This window comes from Vanessa tameamea, chromosome 28, assembly GCF_037043105.1.
Source record: "Vanessa tameamea isolate UH-Manoa-2023 chromosome 28, ilVanTame1 primary haplotype, whole genome shotgun sequence".
Lineage (NCBI taxonomy): Eukaryota > Metazoa > Arthropoda > Insecta > Lepidoptera > Nymphalidae > Vanessa > Vanessa tameamea.
The window spans coordinates 2,932,603-2,947,806 of NC_087336.1; the positions used below are offsets into that span (position 1 = coordinate 2,932,603).

General features: G+C 30.6%; 1 protein-coding gene across 9 annotated transcripts in view; it reads right to left on the reverse strand.

The window, feature by feature from the left end:
- Positions 1 to 15,204, reverse strand: part of LOC113391770 (probable nuclear hormone receptor HR3) — a 115,529-nt gene that overhangs the window by 75,057 nt on the left and 25,268 nt on the right. The window contains exon 1 of one of the 9 annotated variants that reach the window (XM_026627832.2): positions 13,432 to 13,617. The exons of 5 other annotated variants lie outside the window; for them this stretch is intronic. Coding sequence is in view for 3 of the 4 variants with exons in the window: in XM_026627829.2 (XP_026483614.1) it covers positions 7,107 to 7,212 (106 nt within the window). In the remaining variant the exon portion in view is untranslated. Of the gene's footprint in view, positions 1 to 7,106; positions 7,964 to 13,431; positions 13,618 to 15,204 lie in introns of those variants that run through there. 3 more of the 9 variants (XM_026627830.2, XM_026627829.2, XM_026627840.2) reach the window with 3 other exon arrangements.

A 15,204-nucleotide genomic window follows, 5' to 3' on the forward strand; every position in this document is an offset into this window, starting at 1 on the left:
GAGGCCTAAACCCAAGTAACCTTCTAAGGTATAGGCCTTAACTATCGAAGGCCGATAGTGCACGCGATACGATGACTCGCGCACATCAATTTGAACTTCGAATAAAGAACATTCGATTTTGAAACGCCCAATACAATAAATTATTAATCGTTAAATAACAAATATTTTTAGATTAATTTAATTTTAGAATAAATTAACAATGAGTACATAGAGTGTATTTTTTTAATATTTATAATTTTTATGTTTGGCTTTTTTTTTGTGGCGTCATACAGCCTAAAAATATTTTTCGGTAGATACCTGTCATGTTTAAACTGTAATCATTTTTGCATTACATTTCAGCAAATAAAGATACTATCTAATATTTATACAACCTACATTTGTATATTTGGTCATAACTTTCCTTGGAACAATTCTTTGTATGCAACATTTATTTTTTGTAATGACTTTACAAGTTTATCGTCAAATATCATTAGTAATTTAAAGTTGTAATGATTACAACTGTATCGATTTCTTTTAAAGAAACTACTAAGTTTTAAAATTACATCGAGGAAAATATTTATACCTACATACTTGAGCAAACAATTCTCGTGTTTAAATTGTGTTATAATAAAGGTGATTATAATTTGTAATAAAATATTTGTATGAAATAAGTTACCACAGTGTAATAACAAAAATGTTGTCACGTAGAATACAAAGCTTTTATGCTTAGAAGTTTCACTTGATTTGAAAGACAAATAACTTGCATTTAACTTTCCAATTTTATTATTACATTATACAAATACATTTGAGTGAATTTTAGCAATAAACAATGTAAAAAAATTTCAAGGTTAAATATTGTATCTCTTTAAAAAAAACAAATCTCAATAGTTAGGTAACTTCTTATTTGTATCAGAATATAGTTAGGTATACGCCGATAAAATGTTTATTACTGTATATATTAAACAAAGATTCATTAGAATACCAATAAATGTTAGAATTTAAAAACAACAGCTGTATTAAGAGAGACCCAATATCAAAATCCCCATCCCAAAATCCATTGTAATTTCAAACGTGGAACTCATAGAACGATTTAAATAAACGACAGAGAAGCAAGGGTCGCACATCCGTACTTCGCATAGATAGACCGGCCTTGCGGGTGCTGTTCAACTTGTGACACACTTTTGACTTGGCTTCAAGCCGTCGCCGTGTGCAATCTAAAAACAACTCTATCACTTTCACTGTAGAGCTATTTTTAGAACGGCGTATCAAAAGAGTGTTTTAATTGAGACGGGCGCAGCGATCCTGTCGCGAATTTCGAAATTTGAATTTCGCGGTTTATACGATTCAGATATAGCGTGGTCTAAGTAAAATATGCAGCTGGGATTTTAAAAATAGAAAGAGATGGATTTTAAACATTCCATTGCATTTTCATTACATAAGGATATCTGTCTTTGTCTACGCTTCTATTAACATGTATTAATACAATATCAATGTATATTTTTACTATGTTACAGTTAGTTCTAAATTCATAATTTTAAAAATAAATATAATATTGTTTACACGATTATGGTATTTATTACAATGCAGTAAATTCCATTTTACCGTAATTGAACTTCAATTATCATCGTCTATTGCGTTGGGCACATGTTCATCTTTAAATCAATATTAATTATTATCATTTGAAACAGAATAATATACATTGCTCAAATAACTTTATACACATAAGAAATAATCAGTTTTTAAAAAAAGAAGCAACATTTCTAGAATGAAAAAAGCTATTAGCGACCTTGAAAGAGTTCTTACTGGGTTGATTCCATAAATAGATTTTTCGAAGGGGTTTTAACTGAAAAATATTTTTTATTGTTGGTTTTGTTATCTAGATACACGAGTAAAATGTTTCAAAGGGCTATGAATACCTATTCTGTGGTTAATTTTTATCTGTACACAATACTTGGTTCATGTTTTAGTTGCATATTACATTACTGCCTATAAAACTAGTTATAAATAAATGTAAAAATAAGCTGATATTAAACAAAATATCACATAAAATTTGTAGTAGTTTTTTTTAATATTTTTAGGCAGAATGTCTTTTACCTATTACAGTCGATTATTCGATATTTGAAAATTGACATTATAGACGGCGCACTTCCCGTCAACAATACAATTAGTTGACAAAGTGAAATCCGACCTTCCGAGTTACAACAGTTTAAGCAATTTTGCAACAACCCTGACAAGGTGACTGTTTTTTATATAAACAGAACTGATAACTGAATCCAGGTCAATGAGCTTGTCCTTCGATACTTGAAATGGGAAAGTTTCTAATTGCACACTTTTCCTGAAATCATTCGGATTAAGAAAAATAAAATCATTCGATGCATTCATTCTTTTAACCTTCGATACGCACTCATTAGAAACCGAAAAATCAACAACTTATTCAAATTGGCTCTTTCAAAATATACTACCGTTTAAGAACCGTTCTAGTTATATTAAAATAACTAACTAACATATTAATGTTACTATGATATCAGTCAGTCAGTTAAGCTTTCGCTAATTAGTCAATGGACGTGTTTTTCAGAGGTCACTGCTGACCATAAATATGAACATTCTAAGAAACATTACCCATTCCTTATATCGTCAATGTCAATATTGGGATGTACGAGTTTATACCTTTGCCTATGCCACTTAAATCCGACGAAGCTATGTGTCAAACTTTTATACTTTACCTTATTAAACAAATATACTACCAAATATTATAATACATTACACTGTCTAATCAAATTCTTAAATACAATTCGAAATTTAAACCGAATGTCATGAAATCAAGGTATGTTCTAGAACATATCAGACCTAACCCATTCCCTATACTATTTGACTATAAAATGACCGATGACGTCACGTTACAAAACGCACCAACAAGCATGCGAATGCGCGTGCGCCGAACGTATGCTCGATAGTTATATGTGCTGCGTTTGTTACAGAATAGTACTTGTACGAGTTAATTAAACATAAATTATTAAAATTGTCATATAGTTGAGTTACAATTCATCTATTCATCGTGATAGTATATTTATATAAAATGGATAAGGGGGCGTTCAAGTATTACGTAACGCAATTTGAGGGGGAGGGGGTGTCTCGTATAACGTTACGATGCGTTACAGGGGCGGGAGGGGGTCTTTCTTACAACACGTTACGTAACATTGTTTTTTTTTTAAATAAAAAATTAGAGAATCAAAATTCCCAAATTGGCAACCCGAAGATAGCATGCAGGATCCAGCAGAACCACATTTGGCGTGGTATAGCGTTTACGTCCTTGAGTCGCAATATTTCTTACAAGTTATAAAAGGCGCGGATGAATCCTGCTGTTCACCACCGCGAAGTGCATTGAAATCTGTGTTTGCGGATACTGTCATGCCGCCACCTTGCCCAATACTTCAAACGCCAAGCAAGCTCATAGTACCCAGTTTGCTAGACAAAGGAACATCCAAGTCTTCGCCACTTCTTCTGAGGTTGTTCGTTGATCTATCACCTCCTCTAGAAGGGTTTGTCCTTCTGTACAATCCGACCTAAAGATGAAAGTATGTCCAACCTGTGGAATCTATTTCACATCTCTCAAGAGTGTTCAAATGCACTGTCGTTACGTGCATGGCAAGACTGTCTCAGACCTCAGACGAAAACGATTGTGTGTAGAGCCAAAAATTTATAAAAAATAAACAAAATCTCTTGTTTTATTTAGTATTATTACCGCAAAGTTAATTAAAACTATACCAAAGATAATTACTATAACATAACTTTTTGCGACTTTAGGGTAAAAATGGTCACTTGAGTGTTACGTAACGTTTAGAGAAGGAGAGGGGGGTACAGAAAAACGTTACGGTGCGTTACAAGGGGAGGAGGGGGCGTGGTCAAAAATCTTCAAAAATTGCGTTACGTAATACTTGAACGCTCCCTAATAAGAGGTATTTCGAATTTATTATTTGCTTTAAAGCAAAGAAATCCTTTTAGATGTTCTTCAGCTTCTTAGAAGTTTACATAATTTTAAATTGAATAACTTTGAATATATTCTTTGTAAGCACATTCAAGAGTAGTATGACATTTGATTTATTTTCAGTATAACCGAGCGAGTATAATAAATGATGTCAATTAAAATCAATTTACTATATATTATTAAATTGGTTAGGCGAGATATAGTGACAGTTTAAACTCACCACCACTCACACACCGTAGGCAAGTATTATCATATCAGTCACTAGTACCTGAGCGCATGTTACACGCATGAATATGTGTACTGCGATCGATTTTAAAGATACTTGAACACTAATAAGGGTATTGTCAGAAAATTGAGTAATGTTTGGGTCAAATGTTAAACGTGGTCTAAAGTTTGAGTCGAACGATTGTGACTAGTGATAAATATTTCAATACATATTATATTTAATGGTTGATTAAAAATTGACAGTTTACAATAACGAACAAATAAAATAAATTGACAGTTCCATATTCGGATTTTTTGGCATTCCCAGACTCAAGAGTTTTGATTGTTAGTATTTTAAATTTAGAATTTCTTTAAATAGAAACAGTTATTTTCTAAAATTGCTTTTATTTGTTTTCTTAATCAATGAATAGGTACATATAAGTTAAAGTACATTTAAAAATAGAATAAACAAAATGGCTGCCGCAAAACAGATGTCAATAAACCGCGAAGGTAAAGTACCAAGACGAGTCGCACGCATACGCCGGCTATATGGGTCTTGGCCAGGCAACTTTTTCTCGCTAGTACTAAACTAACGCTGGCCTGTCACATGTTTATACGATCCTGGTACTTTTAGTGCACGTACATATGTTTCATTTCGATTGGTTAAATTGAAAACTAAACAAGTTTAACGATTAGTTTAATACAACATACCTATTACCTAATTTATAAACACATTCGGCCATTGATAGAAATTCGACCATAATAATTATATAAATTGAACATATTTTTCTACTCGTATTTCCAAATTGTTTTCTTAAGACTAAAGGTCGTCAATAAGTAGAAAAAAAAATCGGTTTACAATCAGAGCAGTAAAAAGTACTGGACGGTTTTTGTCTTTGCCTATTTATCGATATAGAAATGATTGTACCTAGTTAATTGAAAAAGGTGTTAGCTATATTTAAATATATTCTATAATTTTGCTACTCCGTTCGAAAAACTGTAACAGTTAAATAATTATTTTAAAGTAAAGCAAAATATTTTTATATACATATTTCAAATAGACAAAATCAGGGTGCAAACTCTGTCAATGAAATAAATAATGTCGTAGTAGCGTAATTTTTATACAACAAGCTTAGGTCACAACAGGTAAAACAAACTCCATTTCTAATAATTAATTAACGTACAAACTTTATCTAGAATTATTTTCCTTAATAGCGTATAGTTTACAATTTTGCTCAACGTTCGGGCACAAAAATTGTAAAAAATTTAAATTAAAGAAAATAAAAACAATAAGCTTCAGGCTGACGGTTAACCTGTCACATATTTCTGCGACCCTGGTAGCTTTGTATAATTGACAAAGACATTAGTATCGATTGTTTTATTTATAAAAACTGAAACTAGAGTTTAGAAATTATATTTTCATATCAACAAAAACTGAATTTTATTCGCTGATTTAGTTACGCTAAATCAGTTGCTTCGTAAACAAATATTGTATAGAAGGCAGTGTCGTGTTACAATCGAACGACATTTTGACAAATTCAAAATTGATTATCATGGAACATTATATTTCTTCATACAACAGTCTACAGAATAAATTATGTATAACGAAGTAGTTTTTAGGTTAGGTGATATATATGTAAAAATGTCTACTCATAAAATTATAACTACTAATGATTATGTAAACTGGAATAAATTCTAGTTATTCTTGTGCTCTATATAACTATATGCTGTGCAATTTTTTATACTTCTAAGAAAGTATAGCAAACAAGTATGTCGAGTAAAATCGTTACTTGTAATATTTTGTTCGACTGTTGAATTCTGTAATATTTTTTCGGTTTGATTTGTGTGACCAATAATTATGATCTATACTTTTGAATCGTAAAAAAAATTTAGCCGCGTCATCACAAATAACTTTATATTTTACAAGAGGCAAAGACCACAAAGACTAGTCCAAATTCGAGTCGAAACGAACAAAACGCTTAATATCAAACTGGTTGCGTTCAGTTATTCCACCTTATTACGTTACGCAAGAGAACGTGTTTTAAAAAAAGAAACCAGACTTAACAGTGCTTTCATGAAACATGCAAAATGGCCGCCGAAATTGTCCTTTATAAAATTTCGAATCGCTTTTGAATTTGTGAGAAAGTGCGTAAATGTCAATTGGTGTAAAAAATAATCCGAGCATTATCTCGTTCGTAATTGTTTTTTAAAAATTTACTTTTATCGTGACATTCTTTTTTTAAATAATTCTTTATAAACTTCTCATTATTGAAAATATTTTCGTCCTGGATTTTTTTATTGAAATAAAACATAACGGAATCACCTACAAATTTTGAACGTTATGCTAGATATTTGAATTTATTTAGTTGCGTATTTTATATATTATTTTTGTTATTTATTAAATATTTGTTACAGTTTATGTGTGATAGTTGTGTTTGAAGTATAAACGAGTTTTATTACATAATCATAAGATAGAGCTAACGACGAGGCGGTAACAGTTACCGAATTTTAATTGGCAACTTTCTTTGGGCATGCAGCTTTCATTGCGTAACTGTAAAATGAGAAACAATTATCTACGTATTAATACACCGGAAAGGAAGTGTTTTGGGCGAACTTTCTAGAAACGATATATTTTTATATGTGAGATCGCTCACGCAATTTATAGGTTTTTGATATTTAGTTTTATGTTCTCACATGTATATAACTATCACAAAATTGTAATAGTTAATACGAACGTTAAATATGACTTCGCTTATTTATATATTCGTGAACGAGATTTATGTGATAAATTGGATTTGAATATTGTAATGAAAAAATGTTTTGACATTTTTGGCTTTATGATTTGATCACATGACATTTTTGTGAATGAATAAAAAAGAACTAAAATTCCCACTTTGTCGAATGGATGGGAACTGAGCCGTGATTAAGTGGAAATTACCTTTAATGCTCCCACCTGAGGTGTGTGGCTGTTGACTTTGCTGCACATTGCTCGCCTCCAACTTGGTGCTCACTGAGTTCCACATATCGAACATGTTCAACATCATTGGCCCTCCACGGACCGACACGATCACAATAACATATACATAACACTCATATAATCACACAGTACATAACTCTTATCCATTTTTTTTAAACACTGAAAATACGCAAGTCTCAAAATCGTTCGTCCGGCGTAAAAAAACTTAAGGCTACAGCACTGATCCCCGGTTTTTGTATCATCAGATAATATTGCGTTTTATATCACTATTTATTTTTAATTTAATTTATAAATACATTCTATATATAAACTTCTCAAATGGTCAACTAATGTAAATACGCTATAATTTCTTATTAATCTACTACTTTATTCGGATTTAAATATCAGTCTAAAATTTTCGTTCGTAAGGTTGGGTTTAAACGCTCGGGAAGTTACAATCGGGCTATCTAGTTATTTGTGATTATTATATAATAGATAAAAACTATTATTTTGTGATTAAATATTGCGTATAAATTTTAATAAACTGTGATTATTTTAAACGTGGTTTCAAATATTGTCGAGGTGCGGTTTCATATAAAAAAGTTTGCTTGCGACTCCCGGTATAGTGATGGCGTATCGTTTTTTCCTCTTCATAGTTTGTAATCATCGATTAGGTACTGGCCACTTCAGTACGGTCCGGGTTTAGTGCACATGATATTAAAAAAAAAAATTATAATGACTGATGACACGGCGCGAAAAAAAATTAGAATTGATTTAGACGTTATTGCGTTTAATTTTTTTTGTAGATTTTTTAGCCGCGTTCTCGGATGCACTGAAGTGCAGTTGCAAGGGGGTTTTCAGCTTCAGTCGAGGGAGGGGGGGTCGGAAGCGTTGCTGGGTTCTGCGCATGCCTGAAATCGATCCCGCGTGGCCAGTGAGGTGTTGGGAACTAAAACACTCAACTTGCATCGCTATGTGTATGGCGCTTCCACCACAGACTAAATTGGAAATGCCTTCGAAAATTTTTCTTACGAATCATTTTCGTGGCTTTATTTTGACATTAATCCTTTAGACATAGTTTATTGTATATAAACTAGAAACCCATTTAATTCTCGAATACAAGCCTTTATATATACATACATACATATATATAATAATTAATATATTCTCAGACTAAATAGAGCCGATATGGCCCAGTGGTTAGAACGCGTGCATCTTAACCGATGATTTCGGGTTCAAACCCAGGCAGGCACCACTGAACTTTCATGTGCTTAATTTGTGTTTATAATTCATCTCGTGCTCGGCGGTGAAGGAAAACATCGTGAGGAAACCTGCATGTGTCTAATTTCAACGAAATTCTGCCACATGTGTATTCCGCCAACCCGCATTGGAGCAGCGTGGTGGAATATGCTCCAAACCTTCTCCTCAAAGGGAGAGGAGGCCTTTAGCCCAGCAGTGGGAAATTTACAGGCTGCTAATGCAGACTAAATAACTTCAGAAACATCTAAACAAATTGATGTACATACTTTTTAAAACTCGTTTTCGTGCTATATATGTATATAAACATTTACCAGAATATTTTATAATCCATAACAGAATACAAGACAAATGCCATTTCTACCAACTCTGTGCTCTATGGTATGCCGCATGGAAACGAGTCTATAGTCTATGGTTAGCGCTATATATATAGGCGTCAGTCCCCTATTATGTCATTTACTTTGATGTTTCTCCCGGGTACATTATACTTCTTACGTTCTATGTAACTGTAGGTGTTTTTCTACCTTTGTTCACTTGATTATTGAACCTCGTTGTTTATCTATTGTCTTATTAATAAATACATTTAAATTTAGAACGTTCTTCGTTGACTATGGACTTAGCATTCGAATTTTGTTCGATATTTAAATGATTGTTTAATTCATTAGATGTTGACATAAGATATTTATATAAGTTTTCTTTATTGTTAATTTTAATATGTTCTTTAATATTTATTTAATCTAGAACCAGTTAAGAAGCTTCGTTTTGGACAGTTTTAAATTGATTTCAAAACAATAGAATTTTCTAGAAAATACATTTAATGACTGCCTAGTATGTAATATATGTGTATTTATTATATAAGTATCTAATTTAAACAAAGGGGTCCAATGGTTACTACTAAGCTATTATATATCATATAAAAACTATATAACATAGTTTCAATTATAAACAAACAAAATTAAATGAAACTTATCGATCTGTTAGCTGTGATGTAATCTCCGTAACCTCTGACATATAAAAACTATATTCATATTAAAACTGACGCATTAGTGAAATTAAAAATTTCGTATTGAAATATATATATATATATATTTTCATAATACTTTCGACGACGAAACTGCTATCATCCATATATAATATTAATATTATAGTGTTAAAACGAAAAGTGACAAATTAGGACTTAAATTAAAAAAAAAATGATTCAAGGTCACCGTGATAAGAACTAAATGTAAACAGAATTGAAGCGCTTAAGCCGTTTTTAACATAAACACATAAGAAGGACGTATGTATGTCAATATCTTTAAGTTATAATACTTCCATATTTATTGACTATGTGACATTTACTATAATATATAATTTGTGTATGTATCTTAAATAAAATAAAGATATATTAAAAAAAACAGTCGTTTTCTATTAAAATAAACATTATAATGTTAAAATAAGACGTACAATTCGCCAAAACATATCAACATTCAGTTGATGCGTACGCGCAGGCGACATTACGCAACGCGTTACGACACACACACATACAAAGGCCCACATACAACCGTTTTTTGATTTAGTGCAAGTTAGAAGCGACTGACGTTTGAATAATCGTGACTTAATGACTGTCTCTAAGGGATATAGACATATTGAATTACTAAGGTAAAAACTAATATATATATTTATTTTTATTTTAAAATTTGAAAAATGACAAATCGAACTATTCTAACTGTACCACAGTTTCGGAAAGAAACTTGTATCGAGAAGAAACGGAGAGGAACTCATATTGTTGCTCTTTTAAAATGAATCATATTTACGTTGTGGTTAGTAGGTATTCACAATGATCTTGATCAATCTTGGGTTGGTTGAAGAGCTTAAACAAGGGCATTTTAGGAAAACTCTTTTGGAAATAAAACAGTGAGGCAATTCTACTAATTTTAAATTCTTATAATTATTAAAATTTCCTATTCCGATAATTATTGTTGTTAGTAGAATAGGAAAACGGCTAAACGACAACGATTTCGATTCGATTGCGATAAAGTTACAATCTGTTAGTAGAATTACCACCCGGGTGTTTTAGAATGAAACGTCTTTACGCCGAATCATAAAAAAATTAGATATTTTTATACATTTTAATATATATATATATATATGTATAATAATGATGAAAAAAAAAATTATCATGTAAACAGGCGTACTTATAAATGTCTATTTTAATTATTTATCGTGAATTATAATATAATAATATTTTCCTAGCAGCATTTTGACTTTAAAAGACTTGTTGTACTCGGTGATGGATTGAACGTTTTGTCTTGGCATTATAATTTAAGCCTTTCATTAAAAAAAAAACTGTCAGATTAAGTTGCAAGCGCTTAAAAACAAACGCTTTCATCGCCTGACCACTCTTAATCTGTGCAACAGGATATTTCTAAACCTGATAACATTTAATTAACTATTTTAATTATATCTTAAAGTTTTTATAATTACTTAGTTTTATATGGTTGCGTCAGCCATCTTAATTTTAATATGCAAATAGTGTAATACTATTTTTTCTTTTGCACACGTTTATCATTTTAATAATAATATTATTTTTTTTAATTTGTAAGTAAAGAGAGTAAAGATGAATGAATGTATTAATTGTGGATTATTTGAGTTCTGTGTTGTTTATTTCGAGGATTCCCATTATACATTTAGAACTGTCACATAGACTGTCCTACCTATATCTTAGCTATGTTATGGGTTGATGATCGATGCTAGGGAGCCAAGCTTAGCATAAATACACAGCACACACATTTTATGGTAACGAAAATAAGTATATTTTTTTTATGAGCCGACAGTGCCTATTACATACTTATTTTCTTTATAATTAATTTCGAGCTCACCAATGAAGAAAAACCATATATGTCAAACGAAATTCCAATTGCGACAAAGTCGGGCAGCCTTTGCCTAGTAATGGAACATTAGCGGACAGATTAAAAAAAAAACAACAGCTCCTATAAAGACCCTATTTACTCAATTTAAGAAAAAAACATAAGAACGCCACAGCCTTTAACTTACGCCATAATTTTCGAGTGAAAGTTACAACTGCCAAAATCAGTTGTGAAAGTGGCCGAGTGAGATTGATGCTGTAATTATTACTACACATTATAAAACATACGCTAAAAGCAAAAGCCGGATGCGAGATACATAGGACTTTTCCTTCGGCATTTTTGGAATTCACATTTTTTACGTTTCAAACAAATGTCATTCAATAATTTTGACGTTTCCGCCATCTTGTTTTGATATATGTTATTTGTATTTTAGGATATGTGTCCTATTACGAACAATAGAAATATGTTCAATATGTTATCGTTGAATATACTTGAATAATATATGAAAATTTATCTGAAATAATTTTCGAATACAGAACTACACTTTGCTTTACACAGATAATAATTACTATTATAATAAAAAAAACTTTCACTTCATCAACTAAGGTTTTAGACTAAAGCTTACTTCTGTAATTACTAAGTACACAACGAGGGACCAATTATAACGAATGCGTAACTGATTTAAAAACATTTATCACTAATATGCAAATATAGGATGAGTGTATTATTGATGTTATTTTAGGAAGATAAATTTTAAGAGTTTTTCATTGAAATTTTTATTCAAATAACCACTCCCTGTTCTGTTTTTGTTCAATGATTATATGACATTTACTAATAGCTATAAAACTTGATTAATTTTTTTTTTTTTATAATTTTCTACTTTTTTTTTAAGTATAAGTTCATACAGCCTATTTGAATAGTTATTGTTTTTTGAATTAAAAATCGTGTTTAATCTTTAAATAATATCTGAAGACATTTATGTTATTCGTGTATTGTTTTTTCGAAAATTTTAAAACTGTTTTTTTTTCTTTTAATGTTGGCGATGATCTTTGTTAATTTTAATTAAAGGTCGAAATTGTATGATATTTGTGTGTTAAAGTTCGATTGAAAGATATTAAGAATTCAACATCAAATACAAAATCATTGATAATAGCTATGTTCAAGTACGTTCGCTTAGCGTTTTAGTACTTAGGCTAAGTACTTAAAATACGAGTTTTAGGTTAGCGTGCGGCGAGGACGGAGGCGGTAAGAACGAATGGTATTGAATGGAAGTGAATGAAAAAGCTGAATGACTAATGATTTTTTTATTACCAATTTGAGGTAATGCTTGACACCTATGGCTTAAAGTTGTATTTTGATATTGCTTTGATTCATTTTCTTAGTTAAAATATTTGTGATTGTATTTTTGTAAAGTATATTTTGAATCGATTAATTGATTTCACTATATAACATTTATGTTCTCCTGGTTATTCAAAGAATATTATTAGGTATTTTAACAGCTGCCGTTGCTTTGTAAATTATGATGGTGGGTGCAGATCTAATTGAAAATATGTTTTAATCAACTATGAACGTTATGTAATATTTTACAGACCAATTATCTTGTTTTACTTTATATATTTTACGAAAACGTAAAAAAGGTTACGTAATTAAAAATTTACAAGAACATATATATAAATATATATAATAAATTTATTTACGGAGTAGACAAACTTTTTTTTTTTTATTGTGTCGTTTTGATATATTAGATAATAACACAGCAATCTAATCCCTTTAAATCGACCTAGAAACGAAACAAACAAATTAAGAAACGATAAAAATTATCTTAAAAACAAATAGTTGAAAAAAAATGCCCTTCAGTCCCGAAAGAGAAAAATAAATATTTCCCAAGAGTTTCCTAACATCGGACCTCTCTTTCAAACGCAAGGTCGCGTGTTCTAGCTTTCTCACTCGCACAATATGCAATACATCTCTGCAACTAGAGACCTTGATAATTGCAAGTTTCGTGATAGATAATAATTTGTATACGGGTAATTATACAAGCCTTTGCAATTAAAAAAAATATAGCACTAAACGTTCATAAGTTATTTTTTGCCAAAAAACATTCTGCCAAAAAAAAAATTAAAATAAAAAAAAGTCCCTTAAATACGAAATATATGTAAATTAATATACGACGGACGAACAATCTTAATATTATTACTCACATCCAAAACAATTTGTTACAATCCATTAACACAAAAAAGTTCGTATGCACATGCAGAAACTCCTTGGAGTTAAATTAAAAATATAACTTGTCAGATTGCGTATGAAAATTCGGGTACGAAATTTGAAAGTTTAGGCGCGAATGCGGCCGCGCGCGCGCCTTCTGCAACACTAACTGAATTTTGTAAGCGCAAGCGATACGTGCAAGGCGGTGTGAAGGTACCACAGGCTAATTCTAAGTTCTGGACGGATTTGCGAACGAATTTTTTTTTAAACATATTTTTAAATATGTCGCTTTAAATATTTTATCAATAATTTATAGTGAATATGATCTTTTTTAAAGTACGTTATATTTATATATCTAAGGTAGATATGTAATTATATATAAATATTCATAATTTACTACGTAATCGTAAGTTTATGCAATTATTAATAGAATTAAAATAAGAATAATTATTTACATATCATAATGTAAACAGAATGATTATTTAATTATATTATATATATAAAGACAAGAATTTCTCTATAAAATAATAATGTCACAAAACTTTTTTTTCTCAATTTGTAAATAATAAGCTAAGGAATATAATAGAAAATATAAAAAAAAGTCATTTCGGCACTAATATTTAACATTCACCGGTAATTACCGATGAACCATGGAAATGACAATCCACGCACAAAATGAATTTTTTAAGCCCTTCACTGATTTTTTTCGCATGTTAACCCTCACTCGGTGGACCCTTTACAAAAATGACAAGCAAAGTCCATTGAGCAGGAACCGGGTGGACCGGTCAAGGGTTGGAGGTTAAAATAGGGGGTCAGGATATATATTCCTGTTACAAATAACAATGTATAATTAGATAACTCGTTGTATGAGAACACAGCATCCGTAAATCGTAAGTTGATTCAAATTTAGGCTTAAAATTATTGTACCATGACCACAATTATCAATAAAAAAATGAATGAAAAGGCCTATTTACTTAAAAAGATTCGGGGTACATACGTACATAAACATTGTTTAAATCGTTTTATAAATATTCGGTCTACTTACTTCAATCTCATTCTCTAGATGCTAGTATCAGCTCCTGAACTCCATTAGGGTATTTAAATACATTCTCAGTTCCAGCCCAGATTGCCATCATGACCTGTCATCATCACCAACAAATCATTTCGGAAAAAATATTTTTCCTTTTAAAAAAATCATTTCGGGCATATTAAAACTCGAAAAACAAACTTGAAAAAATAAATAAATACCAAAGCTGAATCGATCATTTTCGTAGACTAATTCGTAAATAAAATTGCTCGGTTTATTTTACGAATATTTTTATTTTTGACAGAAGTAAAAACTTTTTTGCATTAGACATGTTATCCTTTAACATCTCTTCTACTCATACAGCTGAAGTAAGTTTCATTTTAAAAACACGCATTTAATCTATTTATACAAGCACTAAATCTATCACTAAACTATATCAAGTATTAAAAGAGTATTGGTAACCAGTATTGATTCATAATCTAGAATTTGATTCTATAATTGGTCATTGTAATCCTATTTTAAGTAAAGTTTTAGTTAATTCGTAGTAATAGAAAATATGCCATTTATCTGAACAGATTTAAGTGTTAGAGAATCCTTTACAAGTCATATCGTAAAAGGAAAAAATAATCTATTGACTCTTGAGATCTTCACTTAATAAGATCAACACCCACTACAATGATCACTGATTTGATTTAATCATAATATATAAGCGAAACCACTCACTGATTAATCACGAAATCTC